The sequence below is a fragment of the Dermacentor albipictus genome, unplaced genomic scaffold (assembly GCF_038994185.2).
Source record: "Dermacentor albipictus isolate Rhodes 1998 colony unplaced genomic scaffold, USDA_Dalb.pri_finalv2 scaffold_35, whole genome shotgun sequence".
Taxonomy (NCBI): Eukaryota; Metazoa; Arthropoda; class Arachnida; order Ixodida; family Ixodidae; genus Dermacentor; species Dermacentor albipictus.
The window spans coordinates 690,069-711,889 of record NW_027225589.1 but is presented as its reverse complement, the minus strand read 5'-3'; the positions used below and the strand labels follow the sequence as shown (position 1 = coordinate 711,889).

Here is a 21,821-nt window from a genome sequence, read left to right as displayed (position 1 = left end):
CGGCTTGTCGTATCTAATTGGCGGACAAGAGGCGAGGAGTACGCTCGAGTGGAGAGGGATTCAGTGGGGCAGAGTCAGTGCACTGAAAATCGATAATCGAAGGAAGAGGGTGGTGCCGGCGTCTGTGATTGGTCGGCTTTTCGTTACTTAGCTTGTGGCGGCTGGTCGAAAATGGCGGTGGCATAAAACGGAAGCTTAAGAATGACGCTAAAACTGACCCTCAGTAAAGAAGAGTTGGCAGAATGAGGTAGTAAACGTGCCGTGAAAACGTTACACGGTCACGCAAGAAGCTTTATTATACGCAAATACGCACGTGCTCTCCAGCAGGTGCGAGTAGCCAGCTTCTCAGCAAATCGGCGGCAGCCATCGTTTATTCCTTTTGGAACGGGGCAGCCGGCGGCTATTCCGAAAGAAATTCAGTTTTGTTAGGCAAATTAATGCATCTTTATCGCGTACACGTCACTTTGACGCGGTGAGTTCCTGCGGTTTTCTGAGGTCGCGTGACAGGCAGGTGAAGTGGGTGCAGCCCGAAAACTTTTTACCAATAGCCGAGGGCTCATGGCGAAAAGGGGTCGAATGAGAAATAACTGTTTTTCTTTTTTTCTGTCAAATCATGCATAATCAGTGTATACACATCATATCAGATGGGGGGGGGGGGGCATTGCGGTTTTTGTGACGTCGCGTGGCAGACAGGTGAAGTGAGGGGTGGTCGTAAAAAGTTTTTGACCCATCGCGGAGGGCTGATAGCAGAATTGGAATAGAAAAGTTTGTAATAGTTTTTCGTTACAGTGCCCCAGCTTGGGTGAGTTCGGAGTAGCTGGAAATCGCTGGGGGTGTCCTTCGTCCGGAAGGGAAATAAAACTATGCTGGTGGTGATGGTGCCATCTTCACATGTTCTTTTATAATAAAGATTTCTTCTGGCTTTTATATATTTCGTCCCTAAAGATTTCCCATCAAAATACATGCAAGCGTAAACATTCCGCAAATAGCACGTGAGCTTTACTATGGTGCTCTTGCACTGCCCAAGGGGCGCTGCGAGAAAGGTGCTAAAAAGCGCCCTCTGTCGTCTGCTTCGGAAAGCACGTTTACAATATGGACCCGCCACTTTCGGTTGTGTTGTATCACGGCCTGCAGCGAATATCGGGCGCCGAAGATTTTTTTCAGGGGTGGCACGCTGCGTAAAGGCAAGAAATTATTCAGTGCCGAATGCGTGTACGCCGTTGAAGAATTAAGCGGCGAAGTTTTAGCGCGGTGTAAATCGCAAGTGAAGCGAGTCGCGTACGAAGTGGAACTTCAGGTAAGGTTTGCACGCTGCTAGATTCAGGCGCACAAACGCGAGGAAATGCTTGCTATAAATGAATCAAAACGGTCGTACGCGCCGCGACGGCAGCGGTCTTTCGCCATGCCGCGACACGGTGGGCCTCCTGCAATCTTTGTTGACTGCATGCCGCTAAACAAGTGGTTATGTCTGCGTTGTAGTAGCGGCCATCTGCCCCTTTTAGTAACTAGTAATAACTGATGCAATGCATATGAGCTCGCACGTACGTGCGAATGGCGCTGCAGCGCGAGCTCCTGCGCTGCTCACTTGATGTAGCTTTTAATGACAGCGCTCGAACATCGATCTGCTGTAATCAATACTACCTTGCTGCGCCACCTCAACATGCTGGTTTGAGGTCAAGTATGAGCACATATAACTATCTAACCTGTGCTGCTCGTAGTGAGGTAGTGAATTGTCACCGAATAAGTCCGGCCATTTGTGGTCATTTGCACACACCTGGTCGCTTCACCACTTCGCATCGATCGAATTGTTAATTAATCGCTGTGGCCGGGACTCGAATCGTGAATTACCAGCCAGGCCTGCTGCTATGTCGGTCTGCTGTCGGGACTGTAGGTGCAAAAGACCGAAATTTAGAACGCAGATAAAATCAAGCAACCTTCAAGACAGGCGAAGCAGCCAGCATGGCGCGAAGTTTCGCTTACTCAGCGCGACAGAACTGCAGCTATGCAGCGCGCCCGACGCTCCACTTCGTAAGGTCTTGAAGGAAAACGGTACAATCTGATGTTGGGATTCAGGTCTTCTTGTTCATGGCAGCCCATGAAGCAGAAGTAATGACGCTGATGCCTTTTCGAGGCTGGTCTAGTTCTCTCCGGATCGGCGTCACCGATTGCTTCTGCTCCCAGCATTACGTCCCACGGCACACGGAGACTCCGTTTTCGTTAAACTATAGGCTGCGGGGGGCTCGCAGCGTGGTCGGCATGGTCTGTGAGAAGTGACGAGCCTTTTCGCACTCGCAACATAGCAGAAAAAAGTGCGAATCGACGCAAAACTCGGCCTAGAAACGTGCTTCGCCACAGCCAGGGCTCAATACCAGCCAAGCTGGTACGACCCAGACGTCGTTTCCCGCGCCGCCATCAGGCGCCCCTAATATACCTCAAACTCCAGCGCAAGACGCTCATAGCTAGTAGCTGGTAAATTTTAAGTAGGTATAGTAAAAACGGGTTTCATTAGAAAAGTAACACGCGGCAATAAATGCACAATGACAGCCTTAGAAATATTTAGAATTTTCAAGTTAAATTCTGACATAAAATCAACGAAGAACATTTTCCTGTCGCAGAACATTTTTATCGTCGAACTACAGAACCCAATCACTTGGAAGGCACTGCACAGACATTGAGAACATCCAACTAACTCCTTCTTCTTGCTGTCAAAGATATGTACTCGGCACACGTATGATAATCTACCGGTATCAGTATATGAATAGCGAATAGAGATTAAAATAATTTGATTTGTAGAAAATACACTGCTTTTTATTCTTTATTGTACTACCATCTTTCACTTATGCATCATGGAAGGTCCAGGTCGGCCCACAGCTGCATGACAGTTGAGTTTTCACATTTTTCCGCAATCCATGCCTTTGTAATTTCGGTCTGCTTAGCAGTGAAGTGGTTCCTCCAGTCTCCAACAGCTCCCTTTCGGACGAATCCTGATCCTTCATGCCTTGTCTCCAACGGAGTGACATAGGAATGTTGGTCACGAGTCGCGGACGTATTCTTAGACATACCAGAAAACTTTATCATTCTCTCCTCTGGATCATCATTGTGAAGCATTTTCATACTCTGCATGCTGCACGAATCCAAGATTTTTTTAAGTGTATCAGCGTCTTCTCGCAAAATCGCTCCATGATCGCTTCCGATGAAGTCTCCAATCCTGAGGATCTGCCCTTTTGTGTCCGCTTTAAGCTGCTCGTAGGTGATGAACAGGACGTTGCCTTTTTCTCGGACATCGTACCACAGCAGCAAGTGGTCGAAGTAGTTAACGTAAGCCACCTAGTTTTGTGAAAAATAAACGGGATTGCATTAACAACGTAGGAAAAGGTATCATTGAAACGACAGACTCATTGCTATACCCAAAAATGGAAGTGAACCCTAGCACGGTGAAGAGAATATGTAAAATTCAACAAAATGTGCCCAAACACCCTCTGTGGGGGCCGAAAGGTTGATTTGAAATACGGTGCTTATGAAGGTATGCACCAGCTCCCTTTATGGTTACTGATTCTTCCAGACTTCTAGACAATATTTCAACGCATTCTGGACATTAAATTTTTTCGCAGGTAAAATGCGAGTCCACCATAATAAAATTAGGTTCTACTATGTGGATATCAAGTATGCCTTATTTTTTAGAATCGGAAAAAATTATAATATGGCAAAAATTCCAGGCGATATCGAGCCAGCAGTTGACAGGGAACATAAAGTTGAATGAGCCTGCCCATTTATTTTTTCAGAGTGAATGGTTTGAGCGATTTTTAGAGGTGCTACCCTTCTTTTTTTTCACCAGACGCCAAACATATGAAAGCTAAAAACAGGTACCAAAATTTCAGTCGCAGCTGTGACAGGATGACTCCACTTTGCGGCAGCATTTCATGCGACAAGGACATATCTTTGATCGCTCTTCGTAACCATCACTAGGCTGAAAATGCGAGTTCAGCTGAATCTTCTATACGGATTATTGAAGAAGGTACGCTGTGGTATTGGGTGAAGGCGATATGTTTATGCCTCACGTAAGCTGGCAATCATGAGCCTCGCACCTCTACGAATGGATCAAAGTAATAGTTACACTTAAAACATCTAAATGCACATGCTGCCGCGTGAACAATAAAACAAGCGCATATATATATATATATATATATATATATATATATATATATATATATATATATATATATATATATATATATATATATATATATATATATATATATATATATATATATAGTGGGAACAATCACTGAATACTAGTTGGCAAGCCCATGAAATACGTCCGGTGATAATGGTACAGTGCGTATTGACGAGGCAGTGCTTGCAAGTGAAATAGACATTAAGGGACAGGAGCAGTGGTAGAATGAAACGTGCAAGGAAAAGAAACAAATAAATCTATTGCGTCACAAAATATTACCTTTCCCTCGATAAACATCGGAAAGAATCTCTGGAAAGAGACATCAGTGACCGTCTTCGGAGTGAGTCCCTTAAGGAAATAGTAGAAGGATACGGCAGTGTCATAGGGGTTCCGTGCGACGTAAATGTACTTTGCCCTGTCATGTGGGCGAAGGAGACTTGGTGGAATATGGGTAACAATGGGTCCGGTCCTCTTGGGGTTTTCTGCGGCCGCTGCGCCACTGACATCGATAAACGGAGCCATCGCGTTAAGATCAAAAACGTTACTAGGTGGCTTTCCTCTAGTTAGGATGCTGCAGACTATGTACTGCATCCAAGACGTGCCGCATTTCGGATAGCTCACGACGAACAGGTCTCCATCTCTTGGCATGTACTTTGCTGCCGAGCGAAAGTTTTCCTCTCCAAATACCTTAGGTATCCGCACGCCATCGACCATCACGTAATAGTCGGGATCCATTGTTGCTTCTTCCTCGTTTTCCTGGCAATAAAAATGTGTATATCAAATGTGTAAGAAACGCTAAATGGCACACAGTGTAGGGAGAGTTCAATAGGGCGAGAACAAGGTAAACGTAGAGAAGTCCCTATTGAGTAATATGGCTGCAATTTCCAAATGAGAAGACTGGTGATCCACGTCCCGTAGCCAAAGTTCCTGCAATTAAAAAGGCGGTAGAGTGGTACTGCCTAATCAGGTCCACGTGAGGTGCATTGCCAAACACGCTGCGTTTACTACTCGATATTATATGCTGTCTACTTCAATTATAAAGCGGCCACCACAGCCAAGAACTAAGAATGAAATCAGTTACCTTGTCTGAAGGGCCCACCTCAGTGTATGACCGCTTAGAAGTTATCTTTTTATCCAATTCACACTACTGTTTTATTCGGTAGTAGAAACAGCATCAATTCTGCAACTCCTGAGCTGACTGCTAGCTGCATTTTGGTTCAGTGAAATATTTGTTCTAAAGGTAAAAAACCAGATGGTTCATGCAAGAGTGCCAAGTTTGTCACCAAATTCGAATTGAGCTCTGCCTGCTTGGAAAATTCAACATGGACCCTTGAAGGCCGGAGCTTTATCAATGATTCCTTGTATTTCTACTGGCTCTCAAAGCCTTGTTCTGAGACTAATTTAGGAACGTTAATGCAAATTGTGATTCCTCCAAAACGCTTACCTGCTATAAGACAAGTGAAAAATTCCAGTGTAAGTGCAACTAAAACTGGGGGCGAGGCGCCGAACTGAAGCCCGTGTAGTATGACAAGCATTTTTCAGTGAATATCAATTTTGACTTCACTTTTTTATTTATATCTTGTTCACTGTGTAATTATATTGTGCACCCTGCCTGACACGTTATTTGTATTCAGGCATTTCTATTGTCCAGAACTACGCTTCGTGTTATATTAAAATGTCCTTCTTTATTTGAATGTATTTCATCGCGTTCTGGAAAACGCACCCTGCCCTAATGCTTTCATCACAGGCTGGAAATAGCGAATAAATTACCAACAGATTCATATAAATGCAAATGTATAAAATGCTGTGGCCTGCGGCTAGGACTGTTCAAGAAGGATATTTGGAGATACCTTTATTTTCTCTGTGTTAATAACGCCCTTTCATAATTCTCTGCATGTTTATTTCTTAAAATGGAAGGATACTGACCGTCTGCCCAAACATATTTCTGAAGTTTTGAGACCTCTGTTAAACTTTAAACAACGCGATGCCAATATGACATTAGAAAAAGTCGTAAGGTCACGCGGCCTGGTTCACTGTTTCCAATCTTTTTGATGTGGTGCTTGTTATGCTCTTATGCCCTGTACAAGAACGACGGAGTTCAGTGGTGTCGGTGTTGCAGCAACCGTAACTCAGTTCCACAAAATTAATTTTTAGCAAGAATAAGCAGTCATAACTGTATTGTAAATCACAGATTCTAAGGACCAAATCATCACACGGTTTAATCTGCGCGCCCTACCAGTACAACTCGAAAATGTACTCGAGTATTAAGGTATTCAAATCAAACAGGCTGAAGTCCTCTTTTAGGAAAAAAAGAGGTTGAACCTACTTTCCTCTACGAAGATTGAACACAGCAATTCGGCCAACCCAATTTCGCTGAATGCACGGTCTCGTAGATTTTGGTGGCGAAAACAAGGCGAAATATATCCGTTCGCGTAGGTTCACGGGCACGCAGATGGCGTGGCAGATGGTAACACGTGTAGAACCGTGCCCTGAATTTCGCATCCGGCGAATCGGCAAATTTTCTTTATCTTTATAGTAGTGCACAAAGTCAAAACGTTTTTGGATTGGCGGTTCGGAAAAGCGCTTGCCGCTTCGTAGAGCCGGGTCCTGTCATTGAACTCTTGGCATCAATGGGCCTTCGAGTCTCATAAATCAGTTCTCGTTCTAAAAATAGACTGGGGAACGCTGTTTGCTGGCCTAACCTACGTGCTTTATTGAGAAAGGAGTGATGCAAATATAATATTTATTTATGAAATAAGAAGTTGCAAATGCTTGGTGTTAAAAACTGGTTCTTTTGGTCCAAGGGTAAACAGTGTATGTGAGGCGGCTGTGCAATGGCAGGCTGTTCATGGAAACATGTTGATGCGAACAAGACATAAGTCAATTTAAAATTGTGCGCGTTTCCAACTGTAAGCTCTACAGCAATATTGAAAGGTGTACTTGCTTATCTTTCTGCAATGATGAATTTTCCTCATCTAACAAATGTTAAACCTTGGCACTCCGTGCAGGACACGCCTATATGCATCATCGCCTATACGCTTCTCAATTCTCGTAGATGATTCTATCTGTAGCCTGTTTTATCGCATAAACTTTCGTAGTGAGATTGACTGAGTGATGAGAATAGTGCTGTACGTTCTGGTAGTTCTGCGATCACCAGCGAACACGCTGGAATCTTCCGTGGGACAAGTGTAAATATCCAACTGGTGTCACACGCAGACCACTTTTTCAATGTCCGCGCAAGTTTTGTGCAAGTTCAAGCAATAAAAGTTAGTCTCGTGACTCACGCTTTTGCTGCCATGTTCTTTGCCACAATTACAACGTGACATCTTTTGGCGTTGCTTCATCGTTTGCGTTCCTGACACCTCCTGAAAGCCAAATACCCAAGCCTTAAAACTAGACTTCCGAGGTGTTCATGCTAACATAGTTCCCTCGGGTGCAACTCATCGACCTTCCAAAAAGTTTCGTTTGAGCACACGAAAGGGTTCCGTGACGCCATGTACTGGGCTGGATGTAGCGAAACTACTGTCTTTCTGCGTCATACAAAAACACATGGCTCGCTAACCATGCAAGCAGTAAACTACTTAAAACAAACCCGCTTTACGTTTTCGCAGCGCAGGCTTCACGGGCCCACATTATGCAGCAGACGACAAGAGGGCACACATATAGCTTTCCACGAGAGTTCACAGGTTAGTTGCACTGAGTTGCAGTGTTTGAGCTCCATGGTGCGCTGCGACGCGTTTACTTGTCCCATCATATTTTGTGGGCGAGTGTATAGTCTTCCAAGAAAAAACGTAAGTGCCGCACTTCTAACGAAGAGCGACCACACGGAAGACGTTGAAGTTAAAGGTTGCCTAAGAGGTGTCAGTGAAAAGGTTCAGAGAAAGCATGGAGAACATCACTAGTTTGCCGCCGTGGTGGCCTTCATGTAAATGGCTTGTGAAACTTGTGGAAGGAAGTGTCGGCGACCAAGCAAATAAGCAAACGCCACTTCCGAGGAGGGCAGAATAGTCATTTGCAATCACTGCAGCAAAGAGAAACTAGATTTACCGTATGGAATATTCTAAAACAATTGGGAAGCTTAAAAAGCTTGCATACCGAAGTTCAGAAATTTGTACCCTTGCGTCACAAACATATTTCGCATTTCTTTGAACTGCGCCTGTTACAGCAACTAGGGCGTAGAAATTTCGTATGTATTTTATGTTTACGTTACTTTTTCTATACTTATAAAGTTATTGCAAAACTCCTAGGATATACAAGTGGGAATATTTAGTATTCTTGTACAACACACCAAGCTTCTGCGCTTTAAATTCTCTATTAGATGCAGTTAAAATAATCATGATGGCGTTTATTTTTGCTCAGGTACAGAGTTATAAACTTGAACAAACTTAACACTTTTGTTTTCTGGAAATTGGCGTATAAAAATATCTAAAAGACTATGCCTAACCCCGAATTCCGCTTCCAACAGTCGCATTTTTACTGTTTTCTTAAAATGCAACAGATCTTATCAACTTGGTTCAGAGGCTGCCGAGAAAATTATTCGTCCGTCTTTATGTATTTAGTGAAAAGTCTCTGAGATTAGGCTTTCTGTGAACGACACTTCAGAAATTATTACATCTGTAACGCTCGTCTGGGATTTTCGTAAGGTAAAAGATATATAGTAATATGCTTAAACACATCATCTCAAATTCTGCGTTCATAACTTTGTTTTCTTCTTTCCGACATTACCATACATGTTTGTTAACACTCCTCGAGGCAGCCATGGTTCCCCCCATCCTCAAAAAAAATTTTGCAGCACAGACAACCTAACAAATGCCGTCTATTCTTCGCTTGCACAATCTTCGCTCTCGGCCCTGCCATGAGGCTCCGCCTGTCTTTAGGTATAAACATGCCGGAAGGAATAATATAGGACGCAGTATAACACCTCGCATCCAGCCTTGGTAAGCGAACGTTCCGCGAAGCCACATTGGTGGCCCGACACGTTACCTCTTATATCGACATCACGCAGCAAGAATTGAGACTTGCTGAGACTGCTGAGATTAAGCACTTTGACGTGCGATCAGGTGTTGGGCAATCAGGTTGGCTTCAATCGCTTCGTGGTATGCTCCCTCCTATATTTTTCCTTCCTACATGGGTATAAGTATGCTATATTCTATTATGCTATGCTGTTTGACATGCTGCATTTGCGGGTTACATTGCCACACCCTTCTATCGCTAGATTTGCCCATAGAAGTTCGTAAATTCCTTAAATCATTTCTCATAATGGCAGCCCACAAACAAACGTCAACAAAAATAGCGCCCACAGTGTAGTTCTTTTATAATAAACGTTCGAAGTCTGCTAAATGTTAAAAATGTGAAACGAGGTCAAACCTAAAACTGATGGATTTTACTGGCGCGACTTTTTCAGACGGCACTATCGCCGGAATCGGCCCACAAGAGTAGTTTGAAACATACCTGATACTGAAAGCTGGTGGTAAGTCGCTAAGAAAGACATTGTCTACATTAAATAAATGTATAATCATAAGGGAAATTTTCGGACGGAAAAACTCGAACTGAAGGCTTCTAGCAACGATGCTCGATCCTCGAACCCTCAGGTGCCGGGGCTTACCTGAGTAATCCGCATAGAACATCTTCAAAAATGTCCCGCGTGCATGCTTGCGCGTTCAGGCGCTTGGTGAATTTTTGAAATAGTGCACGCGGTTTTTACCGTCATGAAAAATGACACACTGTAATACACATTGCATTAATTTTGATATGATTTCTCAGAAACATTATTCCCATTACCTGCACGATTTCTCTTTGAGTCTGCAGTTGAACGCCAGGTGGTGAAACGTGTCTACGTGTGATCAACTTCCAATCGCTGAGACTGTTGCACCGCATATGCTGTATTCTATTGCCAATAAGTAAGTAAAGTTAGTTACAGTAGGACTTATATGTTTATTCAGAAAAGTATTGATCAAATGCCATTGTTTTTTTAGGTCAGAACCAGAACAGATTATTTTATTTTTGGTAAGTTTTTCTTTGCATTCCTCTCTAGTATATTCAAGGTGTTACAATCATGTTTGTAGCTATATTTAAGGCGCAGATTCAGCGGTTGTGTATTAACTTTTTCAAATAAATTATCCTTTTTTACGTAAGATATGAGATAATCCTGTTGTTAAACAGGGATTCATAGGAGAGGAATAACTCTTATGGCAGTGAATAGACGTGTAATACGAAGTGACAGAGTTGGTTATTATTGAGACAAAGCTTGTATAAGCTGACTCAAGATTGTCCATTGATAACAGTAGACCAATGAGTGGTAGGGAATAATTGTACAAATTTAGCATGACCGATCGTGTGTTTAGCAAAAGTTGTGTTATTGATGCGAAGACTGTTGTGAAAGCAGATAGGTATTGGGAAATGATACATAATATGATTTTGGAGAATGAATGCGCAAGGAGAGGAGCGAAGGTTGGACAGAGCATGCTCAATTAGTGTTCCTGAGCCATCAACAGAGCAACGAGTAGGAAGAGAAAGAAGAGATTCGAGGCTGTTACCACGAAAACAGCTAAAATAGTGGAGAAGGCATGAGGAAGAAAGGTGAAGCAGGTTAAAGTTTATATCACCGACGAGGACAACGGACTTGCTTTTTTTTGAGATCATGTCAAGAACAGCATCGAGTACATCACAAAAAAGCGGAATTCATCACAAAAAGGAGCAATCAACGTCGATCTAAGCGGACTCCCAGTCGATGATGTTTATATGAACATCTAGCCTTCGTCTATATCTGTTCCCCGAAAATTTAAACATGACTGCACCACTATGTTGTCAAGGCGTATGGTTGCAATACTCGGCAATATAAAATTAAAACAGCAGAAATTCCCATCACTATCACTAAGCGATGCCTCTGAAAGACATGTTATCGAGAATGAGTGGAGACATGAGACAAGAGCACATGAACTTCGGGAAAATGCTTACGCAGACTATGTGCATTGAAGGGTATCACTGAATGATAGCTATTGAAAAAAAAAAACTGATTTAATGTCATTAATAGAAATCAGCAACACAATGATAAAGAGAAGAAAAATGTTCATATGGCCACTACACGTACGAGCACGTACACTTCGTGTAATATTATAACTTGTTGCTATCGGATTCATTGCTTCTCCGTGATGGCGAAAATGAGATTTTTTCCACACACTGAAAAATATTTCCTATAATTGTCATATACATAACTCCACTGAAAACAAATGCAATCCGCAAGCGCTTTTTAGCATCCATGCAGTTCAATGAACAAAGTATATTATTGCTCATCCGTACGGCTGCGAATTCACCATGAGCCTTCTACTTCAAAAACAAGCTATCGAAAGGAAGTGCGCATCAGAAAGATTGATGCCGAATCGCAGTGGAAAGAATAAAAAGGCATGTTACAGACAATAAAATGTCAGCAAATAGGCGACGCGCCGGCAGCCCCGGTGACACATGTACTCTGGTATTATCACCATTGCTCGACGTGAGGGCCATGCAGCATGGAAACGTACACTTCGTGAAACGTGTTGTAGCGGGCTTGGCCGTTGCAATAAATTAATAACTATAGAAGACACAAGGAGAACAAAGGTAATGACAGAACTTTGTATAAGAAGGAGCCCTTGAATCGTCACGTAGATGAAACTCAAACGACCAATCTTAACGATTACTGAGCACAAGATAATGTTCGCCGCAATAGTTGCTACATTGCGTCCGTTCTGCTCAGGGATTTGCTCATTATATAATTGCACATAGACTGGCTACTGCGACCTCATATGTACGTCTGAAATTGTGCCTCTGAGGCACGAATACAGTTGTTCGCGTTGTTTCACCTAAACTGCTAGTGTCACGCTTTTTTCAGCGACGCACTGCAACAGCAGGCGGCTTGTATTTGATTCACTGCTTCAGAATCAACCACTTATCTCTTACAAAAATTTTTATAGAAAGTCCATGGACAGTCCATAGACATTTGTCTATGAAGTCTATAGACTGTCTCTAGACATTTCTTTAGACTGGTCTATAGACAGTCTATAGATTTATGGCCATACACTGTTTATAGACTGGTCTATAAAAAAGTCTGAGTTTATAGACTGTCTATAGACTGTCTATAGACTTATGGCCGAAAATTTTTATAGACTAGTCTATAAAAGTCTGAGTCTATAGATTGTCTATACACTGTCTATAGACTGTCTGTAGACTTATTGCCATACACTTTTTATAGGCTAGTCTATAAAAAGTCTGAGTCTATAGATTGTCTATAGACTTTCGATAGACTTATGGCCATACACTTTTTATAGACTAGTCTATAAGAAGTCTGAGTCTATAGACTGTCTATAGACCGTCTACAGACTTATGGTCATACACTTTTTATGGACTAGTCTATAAAAAGTCTGAGTCTAGAGTTAAATTATGGGGTTTTACGTGCCAAAACCACTTTCTGATTATGAGGCACGCCGTAGAGGAGGACTCCGGAAATTTCGACCACCTGGGGTTCTTTAACGTGCACCTAAATCTAAGTACACGGGTGTTTTCGCATTTCGCCCCCATCGAAATGCGGCCGCCGTGGCCGGGATTCGATCCCGCGACCTCGCGCTCAGCAGCCTAACACCATAGCCACTGAGCAACCGCGGCGGGTACGAGTCTAGAGTGTCTATGGATTAATTAAAATTCATGTTTGTAGACAGTTGTCTGCATAATGTCTATGGGCAAGTGTATAGGCTTACAGTTCTACTTTTGTAGACTGAAGTCTATGCAATGTCTACAGACAAATGTATATATACTATAGACATTCCATAGACTTCAGTCTACAAAAACAGAACTTTATAATCCAGTACACTTTTTTCTATGACATTCTGCATACACTTGCCAACAAACATGCATTCTCATTAATTTATAGACACTCTATAGACACAGACATTTTATAGACAAGTCTACAAAGAGTGTATAAGGCCATAACTCCATAGCGGCTATCTACAAGTTAGTTTACATTTTTCATTACATGCGGTAGCAAAACGTTTTGAATGTATTTCATTTCATTTTATAGATATGAAATGCATGGAAATGCATGGAATGCAGATATTATGCATGTGCACCTGTTCCTTTTCATCTGCACTTATGCATTACCGTTAGTAGATTAATAAAGCTCCTGAACCAGCTGTACTTTCATATATGTTGCATAAACAGAAAGAATTTATATAGTGCTGAATCATGCAGTGCAAAAAATAAAACAAATGCACCGGCAATGCATTAACCGTTTTTATTGCTCGATATAATACATGAATTCCTTAAATTCTTGTCTTATGCTAATATGGTAACAGATTAAATATTTACACTACTCCTTGGCAAGCATGGTCGCCAGGCTGGCCTTGACCTTTGTGTCATTAGTCCCAAAGGTGCTGCAGGTGTATGCTGCAAATAAGTACATGCAGCAATACGAGGCAAAAATAACAGATGTGTATTCTTTGTATGTTCATTAGGCAGCTGAATATATTTACTCAAACCATCTAAGTCAATACTTAATGCGGTTTAACTATGACTAATGGCTGCTTGTCAATACAAATCAGTACCTTTATGCAATGTTCTATTGCATGGTATGGTGAACAATTAAACAGTCACAACTGCTGCCCGTGTCAGCAACAGTATGTTCCCTTTTATGACAAGTTCATATATGATGCATTAATGTACTTATCCCAAATGGTCCCTATATTTATTGCGGAAACGTTACCCAGTTGGGCTGTCTGTACAGTTTTTTTGGCTGGTAGTTAAGTATGCCCGTGCAGAGGGATGTTTTCAGAAGACGTGACTGGAATATTCCCAGTATCATGCCTAAGATTGTAATTTATTTTGCTTAGTACACATTGAAATGTATTTCTCATACTTTTAAATGAATGGGTCATTGGCCATAACTTCAACAGATGGCAGATGGGTTGATTGTATTGATATGGTACCTTAATTTCTTGCAGGTAATGATGCCTCTTGGGCATGCTAACAGGTTTTCAAGTTAGGTATACCACATGAGCACCCGAAATACCACACGAGCACTTTGTGTCATGGCAGGACAGATATGCACCTCCTAGGAAACAGAACTGATAGTATAGTTCGAATGAATTCTATCACAGTAAATTATTTAAGGTGCTTTGAAAGATGAAAATTTTTTCTAGGCTATCGAGGTTCAGGACGTTTAGTTAACGCAAAAAAAAACATATTGAGTAAGAAATGCCTTGTCAGTCTGCTTGACTTTTTTTTCAATAAATAGAACCAATTTCCCTCAATTTTCATGAAGTGAAACGTTTTAAAAATATATTTAACACAGAGACTTTCTGGAAACTTTGACATGTAACAAGACAGCATACCTATGTGGCCAATTTAAAGTTTCCCGATCTTTTTCCAAGCCTTTTCTGGCTGTTTTCATGAAAATTTTCTGGCAATCTGTGACGCCTGCAGCTTAAGTGCAATAAAAAATACTATGGTTTAATGCTTGCCAAGTAGTGCCAGTCCATAATATTTAGATAAAACGAATAACACGTCAGTCACTTAACATGTAGTATTAGATGCAACTGACTTGAATCCCTTGTTTAATAAAGCTGACAAGGGCTTCGGCAAGTTCGTAATTGATGGCCACACGAGTACAGCACGGAAGACACAGAGACACGCGTAAAACAAATGCAACAATGTGAGGGAAAACTATACAATGAGTTATTTTTACGGTTCAATAGTAGTTTTCTATATAATTTGCTCTCACCACTTATGCCTCTAGTTAACTTTGTTTACCTATGACTAAAGACTACATGCCGATATTAATCAGTACCATTATGATGTTTCGTTATATTACAGTATGATAAGCAGTTAGACAACCATAATGGTCGCCGGTGTTAGCAACGGTACGTTTCGTTTCAAGACAGGTTCATGTGACACACAGTGTACTCATAAAAATAAAAGAAATGTGAGAATCCCAAACGATTACTATAATAATAATTGTTGAAACAAAGATACCCTGCTGGACTGTGCACATTTTTCAGGTGTTAATGCAATGTGCCCGTGCCGATCGAACATGCTCAGCATACTGACTGCAGTTTTGAACAATCACGTTAACATTTGCAATTTATTTCCGCTTAGAACAATCTGCATTGTCTCTTTTCTCATACTTCGAGATGAATACATTTGCCACACTTTCAGTAGAATGCACATGAATGGGGGCGTACTGATCAGGTTACTTATCAAATAAAACATGTTACGATCTCTTTGGTGTGTTAATAAGGGTAGGACAAATGCAATGTCCACTGAATTATTTGAATAATCTGTGCGTTATCTACTAAGAAAAGACCACCAAATTGATAATCTGGCTCTTTTTTCTTTGGTACAGCGCATATAGTATGCAGTCTGTCCAAGACGACGGCACTACATGCAACAGTAATGAAAACCGGAACACTTATTGCGCACGACAAGGGCTTCATACCGTGCACGACTGGCACAATGCGAATCTGCGCCAGCAGCTGCCTAGAGATTAAGAGCACGTAAACTGCATAACCCCGAAGCATCGAAAGGCGCTTAACGCTTTTCATATAGCTCGAAAGATAACTTCTGCTGCTAAACTGTTTAAAAAAGAGACAAAAAACAAATCTTCCAACTACCGTCAAACGCAATGCCTTCAGTCTGAAACGTGTAAAGGTGCTTCCCGGAGCGACTAATTTATTGTGCTCCAATTTTTTCGGCTAAGTTGCGAAACTGCGAGTGACTGAGCTTATCGCAGGTTTCATGCTCCAAAAGCGTTTGTGGTTGCATATATATAGATTGGGTGAATCTAGAGATTTTCGCTTGACATTTCTTCAAGTCTCGTGTTTTGCTTGCGGTAACTTCCCAAAATTATTTAGATTGGTTGCCAGAAACCTTAAAAATACTCCTACCTTTAAACAATGCGAAAACGGCAGTGCACACACTGCTGATGCATGCCCCGCAAACACGGCCTTTCATCCGAGTACGTTAGCAGTTATTTAACTATACGTGTCTGTCAGAACATTCTTGATGCTAACACAATTTCGAGATATATACGTAAAGCGTGTCACGAGAATTTCACTACACATGCGGCGCAGCATTCATCGCGGCCGGATCAAGCGCCACGAAATCAGATCTACCACACTGGCTGCCCAAAATACACAATCCGCTTAGTGGTAGCTCAATATCAAGTTAAAACATGGTGTAGCTTCCTTCTTTACGCACCTAAACTATTATGCGAAAATCAACAAGCCCGAGCGATCGCTCGCCGTAAAACATTCCGTATAGTAGAAGCGAGAACAAGAGCGCGTTATGAAACCATGTCAACGACAAACCGACACTATACCCGAGTCGCCTGCGCTACAAGCAGCCGCTTCGCGCTACGAAATGCGCTCACATAATCATGAGCTATTGACGCAAAACATCTTTGCTAAAGCTTACCGTTCAGTGTAGTTGACGTGTGATGCCACAAAGATGACACGCATACACTGACACCAACGTTCAGGCGGACACCGCACACCGGTACAACCGCTTACGTGCCCGGCGCACTCGTTGAGATGGCGCACCGCCGCGCATGCGCAAGATCTCCGAGCATGCGCAGGAGCTCCGCGCGCCAGGGCGCGCGCGCTCGGAGGAGTGTGAGCGCCTTTTTCTCCTTCATTTTTTTTTTCGCTCTCTCTCTCTGCGCGCCATGCGCGCCGGAACGGGTGGCTTATTCATCTTTATCACCATTATTCATCTTTTTTCGTGGACGAAGGAAATGGGCTGGCAGGTTGTATGACAAACGCTGTGGGCTATCGTATGAGACTGGAACGCTAACTTGAATGCGCTGTTTGTAAAAGCCATTACAGGGCCCTTCAAACGTTTCAGACGCATTATTGCCAGCGTCGATTAGTAATACAGCGTACTTGTAGCATATCTTCCAGCGTACCACCAAATGTGATGCCCGCACGTATGTTAGTGCTAATTTTCTGTTCCGGTGATAGGTCACAGCAATCAGTACAGCATTGATGTACTCATATGCGTGGCTGCCCAGGCATACCGCCGGCGAAATACTGGGAGGGCTCTGATGATTTGGCACCTATTTTAAGTTAATGAGAAACTTTGATGGGTTTATAGTGCAGGATATCATTCAACAAAAAACCGCCCTATGTTAGTGGCGCAGCCGAGGTATGAAGAAAATGTGAAAAGTATCCGAGAATCGGACGACACACAACGCGAACACCACATGCGCGACATCGGTTCATCGCACATTCACAAAGTCCGTGTTGTCAGCTACAAACATTACGAGTGTCCTTGCTGTTAGCTCGATGCCTGTTTGGAATCCACTTGTAGCTGAAGCTGGCGTTCATAGCAACTATTATAACAATTGGATCGGCGTTTTGCTTTCTTTATTGTACTGCCGCAAAAGTGATGCGACAACTGTGAAGACTGTCTTGGGATTGCCGAGACCGACTACGTAGATCATATCATGTGGTCAACAAATGCGGAGGTATACACTATGTGTATACTAATGTCTACAAATAGGCTCTACAGCAATCTCAGCAGTACACAACTTCAGTGGCTTATATCAAACGCAGCTACGTATTATCCACCGGTACCTGCGCTTGGTTACAGCGTACACGGGTTGGACCCAGATTAACGATGTTTGTCTATTGTTAATCTATAGACATGCAATACCACGACAACTCAGAGGCAGACCAGGTGGTGAATTCACCACCTGGTCTGCCGGCTTTCGCGACTTATTCACCACCTTTGCCACATCATCACCATCTGACCTTCACCAGCTGGTCTCGCCAAGTGTACGTCCGGGAAGCAGCCAGGTTTAGGGCCTTCGGGTGCCTTGAAGACCTTTGTGACTCGGACGTTGCCTGTTCCGCCGCGATCCTCGTTCGGTGCAGCTGCACCGAATGACGACTAGCAGTCTGCACGGTTTGCCCGCCGCGCCGGGGTTGCACGCGGTGCCGGTCGCGCATTAACCAGTGCCATATCATCGCCTTCGCAGAGGGCGGGGAGTATGGGAACTCGGCATTACATATTATCGACTTTCTTATATAGACATTCAATACACCAGGAGAGAAAAAGAAATAGAAACCTTAGCCGACTATTATTATTAACTGTCTAATATAGAGAGTCTATAGACAGAGTATGGACAAAAATAAATAGAATATGTATCGGCTTTCGTCTATAGGTAGTCCATATAGAGGGGAAGCAGACAAAAAAAAACACTTTACGGAATTTTTTCTATAGACCGTCTATAGACTGCGCGTAGACAAAAAGAAATAAAAACCTTATTGACTTCCGTCTATAGAAAGTCTATAGACAGAGTATATGGACAAAAATAGACAGAGACGTGTACCCACTTTCGTCTATAGGTAGTCCATAGAGGGGAAGTAGACATAAAAGAAACAAACACCTTATCGACTTTTTTCTATAGACCGTCCATAATCTACGAGTAGACGAAAACAAATAGAAACCTTACCGACTTTCGTCTTTAGAAAGTCTAGACAAAGTATGGACAAAAATAGATAGAGACCGTATCCACTTTCGTCTATAGGTAGTCCATAGAGGGGAAGGATACAAAAAAAACACCTTAACGACTTTTTTCTATAGACTGTCTATAGACTGCGAGTAGACAAAAAGAAATAGAAACCTTATCGACTTTCGTCTATAGAAAGTCTGTAGACAAAGTATACCCGCCGTGGTTGCTCAGTGGCTGTGGTGTTAGGCTGCTGAGCACGAGGTCGCGGGATCGAATCCCGGCCACGGCGGCCGCATTTCGATGGGGGCGAAATGCGAAAACACCGGTGTACTTAGATTTAGGTGCACGTTAAAGAACCCCAGGTGGTCGAAATTTCCGGAATCCTCCACTACGGCGTGCCTCATAATCAGAAAGTGGTTTTGGCACGTAAAACCCCATAGTTTAATTTAATTTTATAGATAAAGTATGGACAAAAATAGATAGAGACCGTAATCCACTTTCGTCTATAGGTAGTCCATAGAGGGGAAGGATACGATAAAGAAACAAACTCCTTATCGACTTTTTTCTATAAACTGTCTATAGACTGCGAATAGACAAAAGAAATAGAAACCTTATCGACTTTCGTCTATAGAAAGTCTATGGACAAAGTATGGACAAAAATAGATAGAAGCTGTATCGACTTTCGTCTATAGGTAGTCCATAGAGGGGAAGTAGGCAAAGAAGAGCAAACACCTTATCGACTTTTTTCTATAGACCGTCTATAGACTGCGTATAGACAAAAAGAAATAGAAACTTTATCGACTGTCGTCTACAGACAGTCTACAGACTTTGTATCAACAAAAGTCCAAATCTATAGAAAGGAAAGGTCGTCTATAAGAAGTCTATAGACTTTCTATAGACAGTATAAAGTCATTTTTGTAAGGGATGTTTCAATAAAAAATATAGTCAATAATGTATAGAAACACTTGCACTACCAATTTTAGATTCCCGGAGAATGTGTTCGACTACCACAGGAGCTGCCAAGACTCCTCCTGCCTTGTCGATTTATATTGATAAGCAGCCATTAGAAACATTCCGTGTGAATCAGAAAACTCCTTCCCAATGCAGCGCGAGAATGCGTGGCTGCAGCGCATTCTGTACGTGGTTTATAGCTCCCTTCCGTAGTGCAGTGAAAAACAACCCAGTTTCCGCGATAACAATAAGCGGGATTTCGCAAGACATTTTACCAGCCCTTCTGTTTTCACAGTTAACCACATTCTATACTTAGAAGGGAGACTTTAAATCTTGATCAGAAATTCATAGGCCTAATCTACAAATGCGGAAAGCGAGTAGTACTGGGCGCCCAGATGAACCCGACCCGTGTAGATAAAGAAAGACGAAAGTAACCCGAAATGAAAAAATGCACCACTCATACACAATATAGCAGGCTCGTGCAGCCATCCGCTCTCGGCTGCCTTTGACGGCATAGATACATTGGTCAAGCGGCGTCGAGCATCGTGCTAACAAATTAGGCCGTACCTGCCTGAAGAGGAACCGTTGAATAGAGGCGTAGTATATCAAGGCGGTTGGCTTGATGCAGAATGTATATGTTCGGCAATATAGATATGTGCGGCTCTCACTTATGCTGGTTACGCGCATATATGTAAATAGCGCACACATACATGCCTGTGATACCTGTGATCAACTCCGAAATTTGAGGCGATAGTCTGCAGTAGATAAACATGTTTTTCCATGCGGTGAGCATGACACAAAAAAGACAAGACGAGCCCAATTGCGAACTTCCAACTAATCTTTCAATGTAACATGCTGCTTGTATGCAAATAAGATATGCGTAGCAACCCACTCTAAGATATATTGTTTTTAGGCAAAGACAATGCTCGGCCACCATACAGCGTACCCGATAAGTCGAGAGGTGCATTTTTTTATAAATCTGAAAAGCTCTAAAACACTCACCGGAAAAGCTTCTCGGAATTCAAATTTAGCCTAAAGATTTCGATTTTGAGATCATGTAGCCTTTAAATACTCGAGGATGGTTTAAGTTTCTCGGACGTACCACTGCATGTCACTGCAGGATATATTCAGAAGACACCCGCCAAAACAGAATAAACTGGGCCTAGCTCTACAAAAACCTAATCAAAACTAGTTGCTAGTTATTTTGTGTGATTTTCCTCTCAGCGCTGTTCTGCCAGATATAAACTTAGACTTTAATTCACCAAGTCTACCCAGTGCTTTCTGCGCCCCTCAAGAATCGCTTTGCTCATAGGAGCAATGAGACGCTAATAAGTTTCGGTGAGGAAGCTTATGGCATGGGTGAGACTGTCGAGGAGCAAATCTTTTATGGAGCACTACAACGCAGTGGTTGGGAAGTGGAACCTTTTTGTCGAAATTAACATAGCCAGTGAGCTGCACTATGCCAGCGAAAAATTCTGCTACTGGTGCAAACTATAAGCCCGGGCGTAAATGCCGATTTTCTCTGACCTTCGGATCACTTGCCTATAACTGCCTCAGCTGTGTGAGATAACGATCACATCTCCCGACTTGCGCACGCCTTTTTGACGTATACCAGGCACATGATGTAAAAGAATATGTTGAGCCAATGGTGCTCTGGCGTATTCATGCCAGTGACTGGCCTCCCCTTTCGCATTGTGCGCTGTCTCATAGCCTTCCGGGTATCTAGTGCGAACGCCGAAGCGAGTTTTCTGTGTTCCTGTTGAGGACAAGAAGCAACGTGCCACAGTTACGGAAGGAACGATTGGAAGACATGCGTGTTTATGTTGCTAAAATTTGTAACCGGTGACATAGATTCTGGTACGAGTTGCTAAAATGTTTTTGTTATTATCCACAATGCGTTCTCTAAGAAATAAGTAAATCCAAACCGAAGTCTGAGGGCGTATAGCCGTTCGCGAAATTGAAATGCACCCTAAAACAATAAAGTCAACTGAGGAAGCGCAGATCTCTAACGATAATATACCATCAGCTGGAGCCTGACAACCCTCTGCAAATAACGACATTCTATGGACCGAGTGACACGACTTCATTACGGATACTTGGCTTCCGAGATCTCACGGGCGAATCTCCGATGTCTCCTGTCAAGACTGAAAATCTTGTTGCTGTAGCAATTACCTCTTCCAAGGACATTTGAAATCACAGAAGCACGACGCAAGTCCC

At 42.6% G+C, this 21,821-nt stretch overlaps 1 protein-coding gene across 4 annotated transcripts; it reads right to left on the bottom strand.

The window, feature by feature from the left end:
• Positions 1–2,787: 2,787 nt before the first annotated feature.
• LOC135897231 (sulfotransferase 2A8-like) lies at positions 2,788–16,719 on the bottom strand. Of its 4 annotated transcripts, none has more exons than XM_065425814.2 (4): positions 16,613–16,719; positions 7,459–7,539; positions 4,454–5,101; positions 2,788–3,327 (listed from the first exon to the last, which is right to left on the bottom strand). In XM_065425814.2, the coding sequence occupies exons 3-4, from the start codon at positions 4,907–4,909 to the stop codon at positions 2,845–2,847; spliced, it is 939 nt and encodes a 312-aa protein (XP_065281886.1). In that variant the 5' UTR covers positions 4,910–5,101; positions 7,459–7,539; positions 16,613–16,719; the 3' UTR covers positions 2,788–2,844. The 4 variants fall into 4 exon arrangements, 3 of the variants coding, with proteins under 3 accessions (XP_065281886.1, XP_065281885.1, XP_070385994.1); XM_065425813.1 differs by having other exon boundaries at positions 4,454–4,930; XR_011510063.1 differs by lacking the exon at positions 4,454–5,101.
• Between the last annotated feature and the right edge of the window lie 5,102 nt (positions 16,720–21,821).